The 20,159-nt window shown below is 73.8% G+C and overlaps 1 protein-coding gene across 4 annotated transcripts in view; it reads right to left on the bottom strand.

Moving 5' to 3' along the window:
- Window positions 1-17,932, bottom strand: part of KCNH2 (potassium voltage-gated channel subfamily H member 2) — a 28,605-nt gene extending 10,673 nt beyond the window's left edge. For all 4 annotated transcript variants that reach the window (XM_064409451.1, XM_064409527.1, XM_064409675.1 and 1 more), the window contains exons 1-6: window positions 17,204-17,932; window positions 15,881-16,111; window positions 12,568-12,732; window positions 11,142-11,597; window positions 10,298-10,512; window positions 1,138-1,563 (exon numbers count right to left, since the gene is read on the bottom strand). In XM_064409451.1, coding sequence (XP_064265521.1) covers window positions 1,138-1,563; window positions 10,298-10,512; window positions 11,142-11,597; window positions 12,568-12,732; window positions 15,881-16,111; window positions 17,204-17,279 — 1,569 coding nt within the window. In that variant the 5' untranslated portion in view covers window positions 17,280-17,932. The remainder of the gene's footprint in view (window positions 1-1,137; window positions 1,564-10,297; window positions 10,513-11,141; window positions 11,598-12,567; window positions 12,733-15,880; window positions 16,112-17,203) is intronic.
- Between the last annotated feature and the right edge of the window lie 2,227 nt (window positions 17,933-20,159).

Raw genomic sequence — 20,159 nt, 5'->3', positions numbered from 1 at the left:
GTGGGGACACCCCGGGGACCCACAGAACGGAGAGGGAGGCTCCATCCTCTCTCCCCACATCAGCCCGACGGTCTGGGGAACGGCACAGAAAGGGTTACGGGGGTGGGGATATCCCAGGGAGCTGCAGAAGGGAGAGGGGGTTCCATGTTCTCTCCCCACACCAGCAGCCCCAGCAGTGTCGTGGTCTGGGGGACAGGAAACAGGAGGGGGTGACAGTGAAGAGACCCTCAGAACCCCAAAGGGGTGGGGGGTCCCTGCCCCCAGCCAGGCCCCTCCGTTCTGGGGGCTCCCCCTGCCCCAGGAGCCCCCCAGGGCGCAGGTGTGTGGGGAGGGAGCACAGGGAGGTCACCGGGACAGCAGAGCCAGAGAGCTGCCACAGAGCCCTGGCAGGGCAGGGCGTGCCATGAGCCCCTGCCCCTCTCCCCACAGCAGCCCCGGGTGTCCCCATGTCCCACCCAGAGCAAAGCTGGTCTGGGGGGGGTTCGGGGGGGCACTGGTGGGTGCATGAGGGACCCCCAGGCACTTCCCCAGGAGCAGCACCCAGCACCCAACATCCACCCCAGCACCAGGGGCACGGCTGGCACCCCCAGAGCAGCACCCAGCACCCCACAGCCACCCCAGCACCGGGGGCACGGCTGCACCCCCAGAGCAGCACCCACCACCCACCCCAACATCCACCCCAGCACTGGGGGCACGGCTGCACCCCCAGAGCAGCACCCAGCACCCCAACATCCACCCCAGCACTGGGGGCACGGCTGGCACCCCCAGAGCAGCACCCAGCACCCCAACATCCACCCCAGCACTGGGGGCACGGCTGCACCCCCAGAGCAGCACCCAGCACCCCACAGCCACCCCAGCACCGGGGGCACGGCTGCACCCCCAGAGCAGCACCCAGCACCCCACATCCACCCCAGCACCAGGGGCACGGCTGGCACCCCCAGAGCAGCACCCAGTACCCCAACATCCACCCCAGCACCGGGGGCACGGCTGCACCCCCAGAGCAGCACCCACCACCCCAACATCCACCCCAGCACCGGGGGCACGGCTGCACCCCCAGAGCAGCACCCACCACCCACCCCACAGCCACCCCAGCACTGGGGGCACGGCTGCACCCCCAGAGCAGTGTCCCCATGTCACCTCCTCGGAGCCGGAGCCGAAGATGAGCAGGTCGAAGGGGATGGCGGCCACCATGTCGATGAGGAACCAGCCCTTGAAGTAGTGGATGGCGATCTTGGCGGGGTGGCTGACCACCTCCTCGTTGGAGTTGACGTAGGTGGTGCGGAAGTTGATGAGGATGTCGATGATGAACATGATGTCCACGATGAGGTCCACCACGTTGAGCGGGCTGCAGGAGTAGCCGCACTGGTGGCGCTGCGCCTCCTCGGAGTCGCTGAGCAGGAAGGCGGCCGAGTAGGGCGTGAAGATGGCCGTGTAGATGACCAGCAGCAGGATGAGCCAGTCCCACACGGCCTTGAAGGGGCTGTAGTGCAGGATGGTCCAGCGGTGGATGCGCGGCGCCTGCAGCTTGTACTCGGGGAGCACGTCAGCACCCAGGGACAGCACCTGGGATGGGGGGGACAGGGGCTCGGGCCTGCACCCCAACACCCACAGGACAGCCCCTCCCACCCCAAACCCCGACCAGTGGGTGCCTGGGGCCTGGGCTGGGGGTCTTGGCCCGGGTGGGTCATTCTGGGGGGCCTTTACAGCCTCAGCAGGGCTGTGACACTCCGGGGTGAGGTGGGACCCCCAAAGGGCAAGGGAGGGCACTGGGGGGCTGCGGGGGGGCAGTGCTGCTGCAGGGCTCCGAGCCCGGCCTGGGGACAGGTGGGGACCTGGCTCATCCCTGGAGCTCGTGGTCCTCAAGGCCCTTCCCAAAAGCAAGGTTCAGTGACTGGGGGGGCAGAGGGACCCCAGCACAGGCCACGAGGGGTGCAGGGACACCACCACGTGTGACCAGGGGTGCCAGGGGGGCACAGGGGGGACAAAGCCCCTTCATTCCCCAGAGCTGCCCCACAACCCCCTCCTGCCCCAGAAATACTGCCAGGGCAGCTCCCACCCCGAACAGCCACAGACACGATGCTGCCTGGGCCCAGCTCTGTGCCCAGCTCTGTACCCAGCTCTGTGCCCCCAGCTCCATGCGCAGCTCCGTGCCCCCAGCTCTGTGCCCAGCTCCGTGCCCAGCTCCGTGCCCAGCTCTGTGCCCAGCTCTGTACCCAGCTCCGTACCCAGCTCTGTGCCCAGCTCCATGCCCAGCTCTGTACCCAGCTCTGTGCCCAGCTCTGTGCCCAGCTCTGTCCCCAGCTCTGTACCCAGCTCTGTGCCCAGCTCCGTGCCCAGCTCCGTGCCCCCAGCTCTGTGCCCAGCTCCGTGCCCAGCTCTGTACCCAGCTCTGTGCCCAGCTCCGTGCCCAGCTCTGTGCCCAGCTCCGTGCCCAGCTCTGTACCCAGCTCTGTACCCAGCTCTGTACCCAGCTCTGTGCCCAGCTCCGTGCCCAGCTCTGTGCCCAGCTCTGTGCCCAGCTCCATGCCCAGCTCTGTGCCCTTTTCCGTGCCCAGCTCTGTGCCCAGCTCTGTGCCCAGCTCTGTCCCCAGCTCCGTGCCCAGCTCTGTGCCCAGCTCCGTGCCCAGCTCTGTCCCCAGCTCTGTACCCAGCTCTGTCCCCAGCTCTGTGCCCAGCTCTGTACCCAGCTCTGTCCCCAGCTCTGTGCCCAGCTCTGTACCCAGCTCTGTACCCAGCTCCGTGCCCCCAGCTCCGTCCCCAGCTCTGTACCCAGCTCTGTCCCCAGCTCTATGCCCAGCTCCGTACCCAGCTCTGTACCCAGCTCTGTACCCAGCTCTGTGCCCAGCTCTGTACCCAGCTCTGTACCCAGCTCCGTGCCCCCAGCTCCGTCCCCAGCTCTGTACCCAGCTCTGTCCCCAGCTCTATGCCCAGCTCCGTGCCCAGCTCTGTGCCCAGCCCTGTGCCCAGCTCCGTGCCCCCAGCTCTGTGCCCAGCTCCGTGCCCTTTTCCGTGCCCAGCTCCGTGCCCTTTTCCATGCCCAGCTCCGTGCCCCCAGCCATGGCCACCCCCCTCGGGGGGCACGGCCCCCCCCGGCATTTCCGTCTGGCGGGCACAGACCCCTCCCCAGGTGCCAGTCCCTGTGCAGAACTCCTGCACGTCCCGGGCACAACCCCGGGGTCTCTGCGGGGTCTGGGTGATGCTCGGGGGTGCCACGGGGTCCATCAGCCCCCCAGCCCCACGGCAGGGGGGAGAGGGAAGGGGCTGACCCCGGCCCCCCCTCCCGTGCCCCACAGGGGTCACCGCCTCCCTTCTGCCCTGGGGGGGGTCTCGGTGCCCCCCGCACCCCCGGGGTCCCCTTGTCCCTCCAGGCCCATCGTGGGGCTCCATCCGCTGCTGCCCCACGGGAGGGGATGGGCACCACCCACCCCCCCCATCGGCCCCAGCCCCGAGGGGACCGGGGGGGCCGGGGTGTCCCCGTCATGCTTTATGTAAGCCCCCATCCCCCCGAAGAGTGCCGAGGACGCGGCCCGAGCCCCCCACAGCCCCGGCGGGTCTCGGGGGGCACAGAGCCCCCCACCCTCGCGGCACCCCCGCCATCCCCGGGGGCGGGAGGGGCGGCGCCGGTACCTTCTCCCGCCGTCCGGTGCCGTGGCGGCGGAGCCCCGGGCAGGCGCTGCGGAGCGGGACCCCGGGCATGGGGCAGGGCCCGGGGGGCGGCCCGGCGCGGGGGGGCGCGGGGGGGGCGCCCGGCAGCTCCTGCAGCAGCTGCAGCAGCGCGGGCAGCATCCTCGGGGGGCGCAGGGCTCAGCCCCCGCCGGCCCGGGGCTGCCGGGGACCCCCCGGCCCCGGCGCCGTGCCCATGGCGTGCCCCGGGCCCGCGGTGGCAGCGGGACCCCCGGTGGCAGCGGGACCCCGGCGCGGCGCGCCAGCCACGCTCCGCCGGAGCCGACGGGAATTATTGGGGCGGAAATTTTTCCCAGGCTGCTCCGCTGCGGCTGGCACGGCACGGCCCGGGCTGCCCCCCCGGCCCCCCGGGACCCCCGGGACCCCCGGGACCCCCGGCACGCGGGGACACCGCGGGGACACCGCTGCGGCTGCGCGTGCCCTCGGGCGGCACGGCACGGGGTGGGACATGCCACAGCCCCCGGGCATCCCCCGGGCACCCCGAGGGCACCCCGAGGGCACCCGGGCACCCGCACCTGGCCCAGGTGTGCGGGGAGAGCTGTCCATGGCACCGAGCAGGGCTCAGGGACACACTGTGCCAGGGACACGCGGGGGACACACCGGGACACGCCAGGGACACGCCAGGGACACGCCAGGGATGTCCCCGCCCGTGCGGTGCCCACAGCCCGGGATGCGCTCCCATCCCAGCCAGGACACGTCCCCCACTGCCACCGCCCCCCGGGACAAGGCCCCGTCACCTCTGTCCCCAGGGGCCGCGGTGGCCCCGCGGAGCAGCGGGAGCAGCCCCGGGGGGATGGCACTGGGCACGGTGACACGCGGTGACACGGGCACACGGCGCCAGGGACACGCAGTGATGGCACCGCGACACGCGGTGACACGCGGTGACACGCGGTGACACCGCCCCGGGGACACACGGCGGCGGCGCTGGCACGCGTGGTGACAGCGCCGGGACACGCGGTGACACGCGGTGACAGCACGGGGACACACGGCGGCTCCTGCGTCACGGCCGCCACCCCCACGCGGGGGATTCCCGTGCCACCCGTGTCCCCACGCGGAGGGACGAGGCCACCGCGGCCGCCCCCAGCCCCTCCTGGGGGGCCGCACCCCAACCCCCCGAGCCCCGGGGGGTGACGGGGACACGGGGGTGGCAGGTCCCGGGGCACAGAGCCCCCGCGGGGCCAGGGGGTGTCCCCAGGGAGGCCCTGGGGGGGACCCCAACCCCCGGGAGCCCCCCGGCGGTGGCGGCTGGGAGGGCGGGGGGCGCGGGGGGCAGCGGGGGAGGGCGGGGGGCGGCTCCAGCCACCAGCCGCTCCCGCCGCTAAATTTATCGCAGCTGCCGCCGCAAAGTGGGACAAATCCCGGCCTGCGGCGCGGGGGGCGGGGGACCGGGCCCGCGGAAGGCCCCGGGGCTGGGGGGGGGGGTCCCGCCGTCTATGGACACCCCCGAGCCGTGCGGCCCCGTGGGGGTGTCCCACAGCCCACCCGGGCTCCCCCCAAGTGACCCTCACGGGGACCCCCGGCCCCGCAGGAGCTGGGCAGGGACGGAGGGCACGGCAGAGTCACCGGGACCCCCAGGCAGCCACAGCCCCCCAAAGGGCACCCCCGCGCAGCAGGTACACCTGTGAGCCCCCCAGTGCACCCCCCGCCCAAATGTCCCCCAGTTTTGGGATCAGCCCCCAGCCCAAATGTCCCCCAGCCGCGGGGACAGCCCCCAGCCCCTCCCCGCTCCCCGTGCCAGCACCATCGGGGTGCCCTGCAGAGGGGTTGGGGACCCCCGCCCCTGTCGCGTGTGTCGGGACGGGGCCGACCCGCGGCGACACCCCGACCCCCCGGGCCCGGTGCCACCCCCCGCCCCGACACCCGTCAGTCACGGTGACACAGATGGCGGCGGTGCCGGTGACACGTTCGGCAGCACGCGGCGACACGTCCCGCCCCGGTGACGCGTCCCCGACACCTGCGGTGACACCGCCACCCCCCGCCCCCCGGGACAGCCGGCGCCGCACCTGCCGCGACCCAGACACCCGCGCCCACGGGCACCCCAAATACCGCGCGGGACAGGGGGGCGCCACAGCCCCCGGGGCCCCAGAGCCCCCCGAGACCCTGCTGAGCCCCCCGAGACCCTGCTGAGCCCCCCGAGACCCTGCTGAGCCCCCGGGGCCCCCAGAGCCCCCCGACACTGCCCAGCCCCTGCTCCCCCCGGGCTCGCCCAGCTCGGATGCCACGGCCCCCAGCACCCGGCAGGGACCCCCACCCCGGCTCTGCCTGGGACCCCACAGCCACAGAGCCCCAAATCCTGTCCCAGCAGGGACCCCCGGATCCCCAAATCCTGCCCCAGCAGGGACCCCACACTCACAGAACCCCAAATCCTGCCCCAGCAGGGACCTGACAGTCCCAGAGCTCCAAATCCTACCCCAGCAGGGACCACAGAGCCCCAGATCCTGCCCCAGCAGGGACCCCACAGCCACAGAGCCCCAGATCCTGCCCCAGCAGGGACCCCACACTCACAGAGCCCCATATCCTGTCCCAACGAGTGCCCCACAGCCACAGAGGCCCAAATCCTGCCCCAGCAGGCACCCAGCAGCAGCCCTGGCAGGCACCCCACACCTCCCTGGGCACCCCACACCTCCCTGGGCACCCCACACGTGCCCTAACCAGGCCCTGGCACCCCCCTCAATGCCCCAGCAGGGTCTAAGACCCCCAGAGCTCCCCAGCCTGAACACTGCCACCCCCCTTGTCACGGACCCCGAGGCGCTGGGAGCCCCGGGGACACCCCCAGCCGGAGGGACGCTGACCCCGTGACACCCCGGCCGCCTGGCTGGTGTCACCCGACCTGGCCAGCACCGGGGCAGCACCGGCTACGGCCGGGTGACACCGGAGCAGCGCGGGGACACCCCGACACGGGAGACGCCCCGGGGCTGGGGACCCCCACCGCCCCCTCCCCACGCTGTCCCCGCTGTCCCCGGGTACTCACGGCACTGAGCTGCGGCGTCGCAGCCCCCTCGGGACCCCCCGACATGGGCACGGCGACACGGGCCGCCCCGGGCGGGCAGCGACAGTGGCACCCGCTGCCTGTGGCACCCGTGGCACCGTGGGGGACAAGCCCCGTGACGGGGTGACGTCCCTGGGGGACGGGGTGACGTCCCTGGGGGCGGTGCGCCCGCCCCAGCCCGACCCCGGCCCGGTGACGCTGGCACTGACCCGCAGCCACCCCAAAGCCACGGGCACTGCACAGCTACGAGGAGCTGGGACACACCGGGGACCCCCTGGGACACACCTGGGACCCCCTGGGACACACCGGGGACCCCCTGGGACACCGCAGAGGCCACCAGCCGTACTCCCTGCCACCCCACAAGCCACCATGGCACAGCGGGACACAGAACCAGGCCCGGCCGTGGCACCAGGTGGGCAGTGGGGACCACGAGGGGGTTACACCCCCAACCCCCGAGGGCACTGGGGGGCTGCAGATCCCCCTGCGCCCCCAGAGTCGCCCACCACAGCCGCCAGCGCCCCCGGTACCCCACAGCCCTGAGGGCGGGAGGGGCTGCAGGAGCCGCTCCCCCAGGGGGACCCCCCAGGTCTCCTCGGGCCCCCCCAGCCCCTCAGAGCCTGCTGCGACCCCCAGCGCCGACCCCTGTTCCATGCCGCCCAGCCCGGCGTGGGGACACCGCGGGGACAGCCCCCACGCGTGGCAGGACAAATGGCGGGTCCCTGTTCCCGCCGTGGGGGGAGACCCCCCCAAAAAATCCCGAGGCCCCCAAACCCGTCCAAACCCTCCGGCCGCGATCCCCGGTGCCCGCCGCCCTCCCCCCATCCCGGCACGGGGACACCCCTGGTCCCCTGTGCCTGCGGGACCCCGTTTGTGCCGCGGGGGGACCCTCAGAGCCCCCCGGTGCCCCCCGGAGCCGCCAGCAGCGCCCGCCGCCGTCCCCGCGCCCCATCCCCTCCATCCCGGCGCGGGGAAAGCACAACGGCACCCCGACCCCCGCGGGGGACCCTCCCCAGAGCCCCCCCGCGCCCCCCGGCGCCCGTACCTCCTGTGCCACCAGGCTGGACACCCGCACGGCGCGGCGGACCCGCTCCCGCCGCTCGCCGTCGGGGCGCTCGCCGCTGTCGCGCCGCGCCGGGGCCATGGCCGCGCTCGGGGGTCCCCGCGCCCCCCCCGCCGCCCCCGGCCCGCCCTGCGCGCGGCAGATGGAGCGGGGCGGGACCCCCCGAGCCCTCCCCGCCGGGCCCCCCCCGGCTCCAGCCGTCGCCACTCCCCGGAGGAGGGACCGGGAGCGCCCGGGAGCGGCCCCGCGGGGACTCCGGGGCGGGCGCGGGGGTCCGCGGCACCGGGCCCCCCCCGCTGCCACCCCCTCCCCGCTGCCAGGCGGCACCTGCGGCCCCCAGCCCCGGAGCGAGCCCCGAAATGTGACCGGCACAGCGCGATGGGGATGGGGACAGCGGCGCTGGGGACAAGGACAGCGATGCTGGGGACAAGGCCGGTGACGGGGACACGGCCGGTGACGGTGGCGGTGAGCTGGCCCTGGCAGCCCCGGCTGATTCACGGCTCCCGCTGTCCCCGTGTCCCTGGCCACTGCCCAGCCCTGGCAGCGCCCCGCGGCTGCGCCCCCCGGCACCCCCAGCCCCACCAGAGGGACCCGGGGGCAGCGCCCCCGCACACCCAGCCGCTGCCAGCGGGGCCGGGGTCGGCAGGACTCGTCCCGCCAGGGGGTCCCTGGTGTCCCCAAGAGCCAGCGATGTCCCGTGGCACCCCCCGGCTGGTGGCACCGCCGGGTCCCCACACACCCTGCGTGGCTCTGGGGTCCCCCCGCCCTATCCTGCCCCACGCGGGGATCCCCTCCAGAGCACAGCGGCAGTTCTGGGGGTCCCACGAGCCGTGGGGTGTCACGGACACAGCCGGCACACCAGGCCCCTGTCAGTGTCACCCAGCGCGCGGTGACCTTGACGGGCGCTTGGCTCCGGCCCCGCGGGTGAATCACGGTGCCGCTGCGGGGACACCGCGTCCCCAGCGCCACCCACCCGAGGGGCTTCGCCGTGCCCGAGCGGGGACAGCCCCACGCCGCAGCTCCCGCGTCCCCCGTGTCCGTGCCCACCGCACAGCCGGGGGGCCCCCGAGACTCCCGCGCCGTGCCGGGGGGCAGAGCCCGGCCCGGTGGCCGCAGCCGAGCCCCCCGTGTCCCCCGTGTCCCCTCACGGCCCCGCGGGGCGGCGGGGAAGGGAGAGCGCAGCGTCACCCCCGCGGCACAATTAACCACGGCCGAGGCAATCAAGAGGATCCGGGGGGTCGGGATGCGGAGTGAGGGGGTGCCCCCCCAGAGGGGTCCCTCAGCCCACAGAGGGTCCCGCCGCCCCCCCGAGGCCCTGCGGGAGCGGCCGGAGCCCGGCGGCGGGGCCGGGAGCTCCGGGGGGAACGGGGGTGCCCCGGGTCCCTCACGTGTGCGGGCAGGTGCGGGGCCGGGGGGAGCCGGGGGGCCGGGGGGAGCCGGGGGGAGCCGAGGGGCCGGGGGGAGCCGGGGGGGCCGGGGGGAGCCGGGGGGAGCCGGGGGGGCCGGGGGGAGCCGGGGGGCCGGGGGGGCCGGGGGGAGCCGGGGGGAGCCGGGGGGGCCGGGGGGAGCCGGGGGGCCGGGCAGATGCGCCGGGGCCGCCCCGTCCCCCGCCAGCTGCCGGGGACCCCGGGGACAGCCCCGGCCGGGCTCGGGGACACCGGGGGCGGGACAGCCCGCGCGTCCCCCACCCGCACAGCCCCCCGGGGATGCCCGGTGCCCCGACCCCCCCCCCGGATCATTAGCGCAGGGAAATCAGGGTGTAATTAAGCGGCGCCTCCTGCTCCCGCGGCAGATGGCGGTTACACAACGGGCCGCGGATTAGCGGCGGCCGCCAGGGCCTGGCACCCGGCAGGCACGGCACCGGAGAGGGGCACCGGAGAGGGGCACCGGGGAGAGGGGCACCGGGAGAGGGGCACCGGGGAGGGGCACCGGGGAGAGGGGCACCGGGAGAGGGGCACCGGGAGAGGGGCACGGCGGCACCGGCGAGTGTCTGCCCCCTGCACCCCACCAGGAGACCCCCAGGGCCTGTCCTGGACCCGGCTGCCCCCGGGCACGGCGCCCACCGCCCCACAACACCACAGTCAGACGCCCGGCCAGTCCCCCCAGCACCACCGAGCCACCTTGGCATCACCCGGGCACTTCTGGCATCACCCGGGCACTTTGGCACCACCCGGACACTTCTGGCATCACCCAGGCCCTTTGGCACCACTCGGCCAGCTCCAGCACTGCCTGGACATCTTGTCACTGCTGGGACACGTTGTCACTGCTGGGCCATCTTGGCACAGCCTGGCCACACCGTCACCGAAACTGTCCGGATGCCACGGTCAGCCCAGCCATCTCTGCACCTCTGGCACCTGCTGTCACCTGCTGTCACCTGGCCACCTCCAGCAGCCACTACGGCATTCCCTGGTAGCCTCTGCCACCACTTGGCCACCTCTGGCACCTCCTGCACCTCCAGCATCACCCAGTCAGCTCCCACCCAAGCCCGGGGCCCTCCACAGCCCCAGGGCTCACCGGTGTCACCTGTGTCACCTGTGTGACCCGTCCCCCCGCCCGGGTCTCACCTGTGTGACCTTCTCGGTGACGTTGTGGGTGCGGTCGCGCAGTTTGGTGGGGGCGATGATGGGGCGGGGGGCCGGCGGCGGGGCCAGGAGCCCCCCCGGCTGCAGGTCCATGAAGTTGAGGGTGATCTGGGGGATGCGGCCGATGGCCCGGAACCGCGCCAGGTCCGAGTCCGACGTGGAGTTGAGCAGCGCGCTGCGCACCGCGGCCACCGCGCCTGCGGGGGACACACCGACACTGTCACCGCCACCCTGGCGTCCCCTGGCCCCTGGGGGATCCCACAGCCCCCAGGGGTCGGTCCCGCGGCCGGTGAAGGGAATGTGGAGCCCCAGGGCAGGGCGGACCCCCAGCCTGTGCCACCACCCCCAGGGACCTGCCGAGCTGCTCTCAGTTACCTTTAATGTCATTACAATGATTGTCCTTATCTTAATACGCTTAACGAGCTCTGGGGCCAGCAGGGTGACTCCCGAGGTGACTCCCGAGGGGATCCCAGGGTGATTCCCGAGGTGATCCCAGGGTGACCCCCGGGGTGACTCCCAGGGTGACTCCCGAGGTGATCCCAGGGTGACTCCCAGGGTGACTCCCCGGGTAACTCCCGAGGTGACCCCCGGGGTGACTCCCGAGGTGATCCCAGGGTGACCCCCGGGGTGACTCCCGAGGTGATCCCAGGGTGACTCCCCGGGTGACTCCCCCGGTGACTCCACCCTCGGCTCAGGGGCTGCAGGACGGGCGAGGAGGGTCCAGGGTGACGCGGGGGTCCCCAGCCCCTGCTGGGGGGCAGTGGGATGGGTGTCACCAGGGTCCCCGGCGTGTCCCCAGCCCCGGTGGCTGTCCCCGGGCCCGTACCGGTGCTGGAGCCGCGCTGCAGGCCGGCGCTGGCGCTGGCGTGGCGGCTGTGGCAGCGCTTGTCCCCGTCCCCCTTCATGGCCTCGATGTCATCCACGGACGAGGCGCGGCGGAGGCTGCGGAGGCTCTCCCGGGACCGGCGCTCCCGGGAGCGGCTCCGGGCCAGGCTGTGGTTGGCGAAGGCCAGCGCCAGGCGCTCGGCCCGCGGCGACGGCGGCACCGGCGGCTCGGGGTCCCCCATCAGCGCCGCCTCGTCCTCGGCACGGTCCCCGGCGCCGGGCTCCAGCGACGAGGACGCGTCCTCAGGGCCCGAGTCGCCGGCGGGCTCCGCGGCCAGCGGCTCCGCGACCCCCGGGTCCACGACCACCACGTCCGGGGGCTCCGCGGGCTCGGGGGGCAGCGACTGGCGGCTGCCCGTGAGCGCCAGCAGCTTCAGGCGCAGGGAGCGGCTGCGGCCTGGGGACAGCAGGGCCGGGCTCAGCCGGGCCGGGCTCAGCAGGGCCGGGCTCAGCAGGGCCGGGCTCAGCCGGGCCGGGCTCAGCCGGGCCGGGCTCAGCCAGGCCGGGCTCAGCAGGGCCGGGCTCAGCCGGGCCAGCTCAGCAGAGCCGGGCTCAGCAGGGCCGGGCTCAGCCGGGCCGGGCTCAGCAGGGCCAGCTCAGCAGAGCCGGGCTCAGCCAGGCCGGGATCAGCAGGGCCGGGCTCAGCAGAGCCGGGCTCAGCCAGGCCGGGCTCAGCAGGGCCGGGTTCAGCAGGGCCGGGCTCAGCCGGGCCGGGCTCAGCAGGGCCAGCTCAGCAGAGCCGGGCTCAGCCGGGCCGGGCTCAGCAGGGCCGGGCTCAGCAGGGCCGGGCTCAGCCGGGCCGGGCTCAGCAGGGCCGGGCTCAGCAGGGCCGGGCTCAGCAGGGCCGGGCTCAGCAGGGCTGCCCAGGGCAGCAGCCAGCTCCAGAGCCCGGCACCGCGCTGCTGCAGCCATGGGGCTCAGCCGCAGCCTGGGCTGGGCCGGGACAGGGTCTGAGCCCCCTCCCCACCGTGCTGCCACTCTCCCCATGGCCCCCAAGCAGCACCTGGGACACGGGGCCAGCAGGACATGGGCTGACACAGCCCGGGGCACTAAGCCCACTCCCCTGCAGGAAACCAGGAGGGGGGGGGGACCCAGTGTCCCTGTCCCCACACCTGGAGGTGACCCGGTGGCCCTGTCCCCACACCTGGGGGTAACCTTGAGTCCCTGTCCCCATACCAGGGGTGACCCAGTGTCCCTGTCCCCCATAGCTGGGGTGACCCGCTGTCCCTGTCCGCCCCACACCTGGATATGACCTGGTGTCCCTGTCCCCACACCTGGAGTGACCCAGTGTCCCTGTCCCCATACCAGGGGCGACCCAGTGTCCCTGTCCCCACACCTGGTGTGACCCAGTGTCCCTGTCCCCATACCTGCCGGGCCCCAGGGGGCCGGGGTGACCCAGTGGTTGGTGCTGGGGGTCGGGGCCTCCCCGGGCTCAGGCTCCCTCACGGCCTCGAAGTTGAGGATGAACATGATGACGGTGCCATCCTCGTTCTTCACCGGCACCACGTCCACCAGGCATGGGAAGGAGCTGCCTGTGGGGAGGGGGGTCAGTGACACGGGGGTGGCACCCCCACCGGGGAGGGCAGCCCTGGAGACACTGCCCCTGTCCCTGCCGGGCACCCCCTGCCGCCCCCCATCCCTGCTGAACCCCGTTCCCGCCTGCCCCCCAACACTGACCCCACCAGGCAGCCCCGCTGCAGCTGCAGCGCGGGGGAAACTGAGGCACGGAACGGCGGGGTGCCCCCTTTCTCCCCCCGCATGTCGTGGCAGGTCTGTGCGTGGGCAGCGGCGCCGGGGGGGGCCGGGGGGGCTCTGGGGGTGCCGGGCAGGGTTAAGCCGCTCAGAACTCGTTAACAGCTGTGGCGTTAATCCGGTGCCACAGCTGGGGCGGGGGGACCCGGGGGTGCTCAGGGCAGCCCGGGGCACCCTCTGGGGGATGGGGGGGCTCCCTGCTCCCCCCGGCACCCCTCGCCCTACGGGGACACGGGCGGGTGGTGCCGGGGGGACACGCGGGTGACGCCGAGCGCCGAGTCCCCGCTGCCGGTGTCCCCCCGCTGGCGCCGGGCCCGGCAGGCTGGCACGGCGGGTGCCAGCTGGCACCGTCCCTGCTCCCGTGCCCGCGGCGGGGGGATTCCCCGACGCGCGCGGGGCCGGGGGCCAGCACGGCGGGGCACAGGGTGGCCCCGGGCTCCCGCGGGGTCCCGGCCGAGCCAGCGCCCCCGGGGGACCCGCGGCACCCACCCGCGGGCACGGCGGCTCCCGCACAGCTCGGGTCCGGCTGCCGGGGGCTGTCCGGGGGGCACGGGGGCACCGCAGTGACACAGGACACCCCGCTGCAAGGGGACCGCCCCTTGGCCCCCTCAGTGCACTGCCGACCTCCAGAGCTGTGCCCCAAATCCCCCTGCACCCCCTCGCTGCACCCTCAGCGCTCCCCGTGACCGCCACGGGGCACCAGGGCTCCCAAAGTGGGGGACATCCCTGTTCCCCAAATCCCTGCACCCCCTCACTGCACCCCAGCACCCCCAGCGCTCCCCGTGACCGCCACGGGGCACCAGGGCCCCCAAAGTGGGGGACATCCCTGTTCCCCCATCCCTGCACCCCCTGACCGCACCCACTGCCCGGGGGCCCGCACCGAGGAGCCCCCTGCACCCCCAGGCTGGGGACACCCCTGTGGCACAGGGCACCCCACAGCCCGAGGTGGCACAGGGACAAGGTCCCACCCCCCACCAGCAGCGGGGGCCGCGCACGGGGGGTCCCCAAAGGCCACAGCAGCACTGGGGGCGCGGGTGCCCCCTCCCCGCCCCCCGCAGCCCGGGGTCCCCGAGGTGTCCCCGCGGGACGCAGGTGCCCCACGGGCGGCGTGACCCCCGCGCGTCCCCGGCTCCGTAAACAACCCGTCGCCAAGACAAATGGCTGCAGCAGCGGCGGCGGCTCCAGCGCGGCTCCGGCCGCCAGGACGCGGCACCGGGACACCGGGGGGCTCGGCCGGGGGCTGCAGGGCACCGCTGGGCACCGCACCACGGTCCCCAGGGCACCCCGGGAGCGGCAGCGACAGCGGGAGCACCGGGCACGCCGGAGCCACCGGCAGCAGGGTCCCTGCCCCACGGCGCCTGGGGGGCCCGGTGCAGTGAGTGAACCCCCCCCAGCATCCTCACACGGCGGCTGGCGCGGGCAGGAGACCCCCACGGTGGCACCAGTGCAGCCCCCAGGGCCGGCACCCCCCGCAGCAGCCGCTGGCCAAGGGGCCCAGGACCCCCAGAGCCACCTCACTGCCAGGCTCCCTCCCCAGCCCAGGGGACAGCCGGTCCCCATGGACTGCCCTGTCCCGGTGGGGCTCCCAGAGCACCCCCAGCGCCCCCACCACACTTCCCCATGGGCCCCACAGCGGCTCCCAGGGGCTGGGACCCCTCATCACTGCTGGGACCCCCTGTCCCACCTCTCCCTGGCAGCACGCGAGGGCTGCCAAGGGGCGAGACCCCCACGCTGCTCGGGGGGCACAGCTGGGGGTGTCGGGCTCTCTGGGGGCCCAAGGAGGGCCCCATTTCCCCCACCCCTGTGGCACCCAGCAGGCCGACCAGTGTCACCCCAACGGGGGCACAACAAGGCTCCAGGGGGGCACCCGTGGCCAGCTGTGCCCCGGAGCCCTGGCACGGCACAGTCCAAGGGGCACGGGGGCGTGCCAGGCACAGCCCCGCGGCACGGCGAGGGTGCCAGGGCCAGCAGGGTGCCTGTGGCCCCAGCCCACCTCGCGGGCTCCACGGTGGCTCCGCATGGCAGCTGGCACCAGCTTTGTTTACTCCGGCACCGGAACCGGGGCCCTGTGCCCAGAGCCGGGACAGCTGTGGTGACAGCCGGGACACCTGGCACTGGCACGGGGCCACGGCCAGGGGAAGCACCAGCACTGCCAAGGCGGGGAGCCAGCCCGGCCCGGGCTCTGGGGACAGGGGGACCGGGGTGTCACCTGCCCAGTGCTCCACACAACCCCGGGGATGGTGGCACTGTGACCCCAGTTCAGCACACTGCTCCCCTGTCCCTGCTGCAGGTGGCACAGCCCCCCACCTGCTCCCCTGTCCCTGCTGCAGGTGACACAGCCCTGCCCACTGCTCCCCTGTCCCTGCTGCAGGTGACACAGCCCTGCCACCTGCTCCCCTGTCCCTGCTGCAGGTGACACAGCCCCCCCCATGCTCCCCTGTCCCTGCTGCAGGTGACACAGCCCCTCTATGTGCTCCCCTGTCCCTGCTGCAGGTGACACAGCCCTGCCCAGTGCTCCCCTGTCCCTGCTGCAGGTGACACAGCCCCTCTATGTGCTCCCCTGTCCCTGCTGCAGGTGACACAGCCCCCCTGCGGGGATCACTGCCCCCCACAACACCCGGTGGCTCCCTGGCCCCACGTGGTGGCCACCATGGCACCAGGAGGGGCCGAGGACTCGCAGGGGGCTGGTGCCCGTCTGGGGCCACCAGTGCCAGGCTGGCACCCTGCTGGGAGCCACCACGGTGCTGGAGAGCGCTGCCAGGGTCCCCCGGGGCTGCCAGGGTCCCTCGGGCTCCAGCTGAGCCATCAGCTCCTGGCACCAGCCCTGTCCCCGGGGCAGTGCCACCCTGGCGGCAGGGGCAGCCCCGCTGTGCCCGCTGTCCCCGCTGTGCCCGCTGTGCCCGCGGTCCCCGCGGTCCCGGCCCGTACCATCCTTGCGGTAGAAGCAGATCTCCACCTTGCGCTCCTCGGCGCCCAGCAGCGCCTGGGCGATCTGCGCGGCGGCGCGGCGCTGCGTGCGCGGGCCGTGCAGGAACTCGCAGGTGCTGGGCTGCTGCATCACCTCGGCCCGCGAGTAGCCGCAGAGCCGGCAGAAGCCCTCGTTGCAGTAGATCACGGCGCAGTTCTCCACGCGCGCGTTCCCGATGATGAACTTGCGGCCTGGCGGGACAGGCGCGGGGGTCAGGCCGGAGCCCCCCGGCCCGGCAGCCCGCGGCGGGGTCCCCTGCACCCATCGACCCCCGGCTCTGCGCTCCCCGGGGACACGCACACCGTGAGTCCCCCCGCCCGCTCCCCGGGGACCCCTCAGCTGGTGCCATCCCCACCGGGGGGACCCCAGGACCGCTGGGATCCACCATCACAGGGGACCCAGGGGCTCCCAGCACCGCAGGGACCCCCCAAGAGCAGGGACCCCACAGCCACGGGGACCCAGGGGCTCCCAGCCCTGCAGGGACCCCCCAAGAGCAGGGACCCCACAGCCACGGGGACCCAAGGGCTCCCAGCACCGCAGGGACCCCCAAAGAGCAGGGACCCCATAACCACGGGGACCCAGGGGCTCCCAGACCTGCAGGGACCCCCAAGGGCAGGGGCCCGGCCGCTGCAGACACCTCACAGGGACCCCCCAAGGGCAGGGACTCTGGGACCCCCTCATCACCACGGGGACCCCCATAACTGCAGAGACCCCCTAAGGACAGCACTACCATGGGGACCCTGGGACCCCCACCGCCCCAGCCCGTCCCCCAGCAGGTGACACCCCCAGCCTGACCCAGGGCAGCGCTCCCCCCAGACCCCTGCCCTGTCTCCAGGCCGGGGATGCCCAGGGCCTGACCCCAGCGAGGCGCTGGGAACCCCCAGATTTTGAGCCTCCCAGACCCCCACTCCGCCAGGCCCCCCTGACCAGCTGCGGGGCAGTGCGGGGGGCACGGGCCAGGGCACCCCCAGCCCCGCAGCAGCCTGAGCAGGCGGCGGGGGCTCCACACCTGGGGGGCGGTGGGGAAGGCCCGGTCCCGGCCCCCCCGAGGCAGGGGCGGCTGGAGGGCAGGGCGGGCAGCAATCCCCGCCAGGCCGGTCTGTCCCCGCCACCCCAAGCCCACCTGGAGCTGGGGACGCCGCACGCCCGGGTCAGCAGGGTCCCTCCCTGCCACCTCAACCCCCCCAGGGCCACAGCCCCCTCACCGCCCTCCCCCCGGTGCTCCCCGGTGTCTCCCAATCCCGCCCGGGCCCCCCAGGTCCCGCCCCGGGCCCCCCACTCACTCTGCCCCTCGAACTTGCGGATGATGGTGTCCAGGAAGGTGTTCTGGGGGGCGACGTGCCCCCGCCGCACCGGCATCGTGCCGGGCCCATGGGCAGCGCCGGCGGGGCGGGGGGGCCGGCCCGGGGGGGCCCCGCGCCGCGGGGGGTCCCGCTGCCCTTGAGCCAAGGACGGCGCCGCTCCGGGGGGGCCCCGGCACCGGGGGGGCCCTCCCGGCGCGGGGCCGCACCCCGCCCGCCGCGGCGCGGAGCGGCGGGGCCGGGGCGGGTCCGGGGGGCGGCGGGGCCGAGCCCCCCCGCTCTAGCCGCCCGGTGCGCGCCGCGCCATCGGCCTTATTTAGTCACGGAGCGGCCGGGGGGGACCGGGACCCGCCCCGCGCGCTCGGCGCCGCCCGGAACAGGTCGGAACGGCTCGGCGCCGTTCGGAACGGCCGGGCCGAGCCGGGCTCGGCCGGCGCGGTGCGGCGCGGGTCGGCCCGCTTCGGTTCGGTTCGGTGCGGCTGCGGCGGCTCGGCCCGGCCCGGTTCGGCTGAGCTCGGGCGAGCTCGGCGGGGTTCGGCGCGGTTCGGCTGGGCTGGGTTCGGCTGGGCTCGGCTGCACCGGGCTCGGCTCGGCTCGGCCCGGCCGCGTTCGGCTGGGCTCGGGCGGGCGCGGCCGGGCTCTGTTGGGCCGGGCTGGGTTCGGCTCGGCTCGGCTCGGCTCGGCTCGGCTCGGCCTGGCCCGGCGGGCGCTGCGTGTTGACAGCGGGGAGGGGGCGGGGCCAGCGCGGCGCAGCCAATGGCCGCGGGGGGGCCCGCGACCCCCGCCCCGCCCCGCCCGGGGGCGCCCAGCGGGCCCTTGGCCCCGCCCCGCCCGGCCCCGCCCCTGCCACGCCCACCGGGCACAGGGCCACGCCCCCTCCCCGCATCCCCGCAACGCCCCGCACCGCCCCCCCACCGGGGACAGCCCGGGGACAGCCCGGGGACAGCCCCGCCTGGCAGCCAGGCCGCACACCCGACAGGTGCCACACGGGGACACGGGGACATGGGGACACAGGGACTCGGGGTCACAAGGACACCAGGACACGGGAACACAGGAACTTGGGGACTTGGAGACACCGGAACATGAAGACACCTGGACATGAGGACACGGGGACACTGGGTTACCAGGACACTGGGACACTGGGACACAGGGACATGGGTACATTTAGACACCAAGACAGCAGAGTAAAGCACAGGGGGACACCATGACACGGGGACATCGGGATTTAGGGACACTGGCACACCAGGACACTGGGACAAGGGACAGTGGGACACCAGGACACGGGGCCGTGTGGGGCAGCAGCGTCCAGGCACAGCCCAGCTGGGCTCCAGGGGAGCTCCCTGCCCCAGCCCTGCCGTGCCAGCCCAGCCCAACCCTCTGCCCAGGCTAGCTCAGTACCGGCCCCAGGCCAGGCCGATCCCAGCCTAATCCCAATCTGCAGCCAATCCCAACGCCAGTCTGTCATAGTCCTGGTTCCTGTCCCGTCCCAGTCCTGTCCCGTCCCAGTCCTGTCCCGTCCCAGTCCTGTCCCACTCCCAGTCCTGTCCCATCCCAGTCCTGTCCCACTCCCAGTCCTGTCCCATCCCAGTCCTGTCCCGTCCCAGTCCTGTCCCATCCCAGTCCTGTCCCGTCCCATTCCTGTCTGCTCCCAGTCCTGTCCCGTCCCAGTCCTGTCCCATCTCAGTCCTGTCCCACTCCCAGTCCTATCCCGCTCCCAGTCCTGTCCCATCCCAGTCCTGTCCCACTCCCAGTCCTGTCCCATCCCAGTCCTGTCCCGTCCCAGTCCTGTCCCATCCCAGTCCTGTCCCGTCCCATTCCTGTCTGCTCCCAGTCCTGTCCCGTCCCAGTCCTGTCCCATCCCAGTCCTGTCCCACTCCCAGTCCTGTCCCACTCCCAGTCCTGTCCCATCCCAGTCCTGTCCCACTTCCAGTCCTGTCCCATCCCAGTCCTGTCCCACTCCCAGTCCTGTCCCATCCTAGTCCTGTCCCGTCCCAGTCCTGTCCTATCCCAGTCCTGTCCCGTCCCAGTCCTGTCCTATCCCAGTCCTGTCCTGTCCCAGTCCTGTCCCATCCCAGTCCTGTCCCATCCTAGTCCTGTCCCACTCCCAGTCCTGTCCCATCCCAGTCCTGTCCCAGTCTCAGCCCAGACCCATCTAGTCCCTGTCCTATCCAGTTGTGGTCGCCGTCCCAATCCCAGTCTAGGCACAGTCCCAGTTAAATCCTAATCCCAGTCCCCTTTCCAGTCCAGTCCCAGTCCAATCTGGTCCCAGTACCAGTCTCCATCCAGTCCAAATCTCAGTTCCACTCCAGTCCCAGTCCCAGTCCCAGTTCAAACTCCAGCCCTAGTCCACTTCCAGACCAGTCCAGCTCCTTCACAGTCCAGTGCAACCCCAACCCACTCCCAGTCTGGTCCCAGTCCCAGCCAAAGATCAGCCCCAGTCCAGGCAGGGTCTCAGCGCTGTCCCAGTCCAGACCAGCCCCAGTCCAGGCCAATCCCAGTCCAGACCAGTCCCGGTCCAGGCAGGGTCTCAGCGCTGTCCCAGTCCAGACCAGTCCCAGCCACGGTTCTGGTCCCAGTGCCGATCCCAGTCCCAGGTCAGCCCAGTCCAGCCCCAGTTCTCCTCCGGCCCCGGTGTCAGTCGCGGTCAGAGCCCGGTCCAGCCCCAGGTCCCGGTGCCCGTTCCGCGCCGTTCCGGCCCGGTCCCGCTCTGTCCCGAGCCCGGCGCTGGCCGGATGCTCCCGGTCTCTGTCCCAGGTGCTGAAAACGCTCCGGTCCCGGGGCAGCCACCGCGGGGACCGACCGGCGTGACCGGACCCGAGCGGACCAACCGGACCCGAACGGCCCCAATAGACGGACGGAACCAGCCGGTCCGGCCGGGCTGGGTGTGCCAACCGGGCCCGACCGGACCCGACCGGACCCGACCGGACCCGACCGGACC

This window comes from Passer domesticus, chromosome 1 (genome assembly GCF_036417665.1).
Source record: "Passer domesticus isolate bPasDom1 chromosome 1, bPasDom1.hap1, whole genome shotgun sequence".
NCBI classification, from domain to species: domain Eukaryota; kingdom Metazoa; phylum Chordata; class Aves; order Passeriformes; family Passeridae; genus Passer; species Passer domesticus.
The sequence above is the reverse complement of the archived record's forward strand: the minus strand, read 5'-3'. Positions and strand labels throughout refer to the sequence as shown.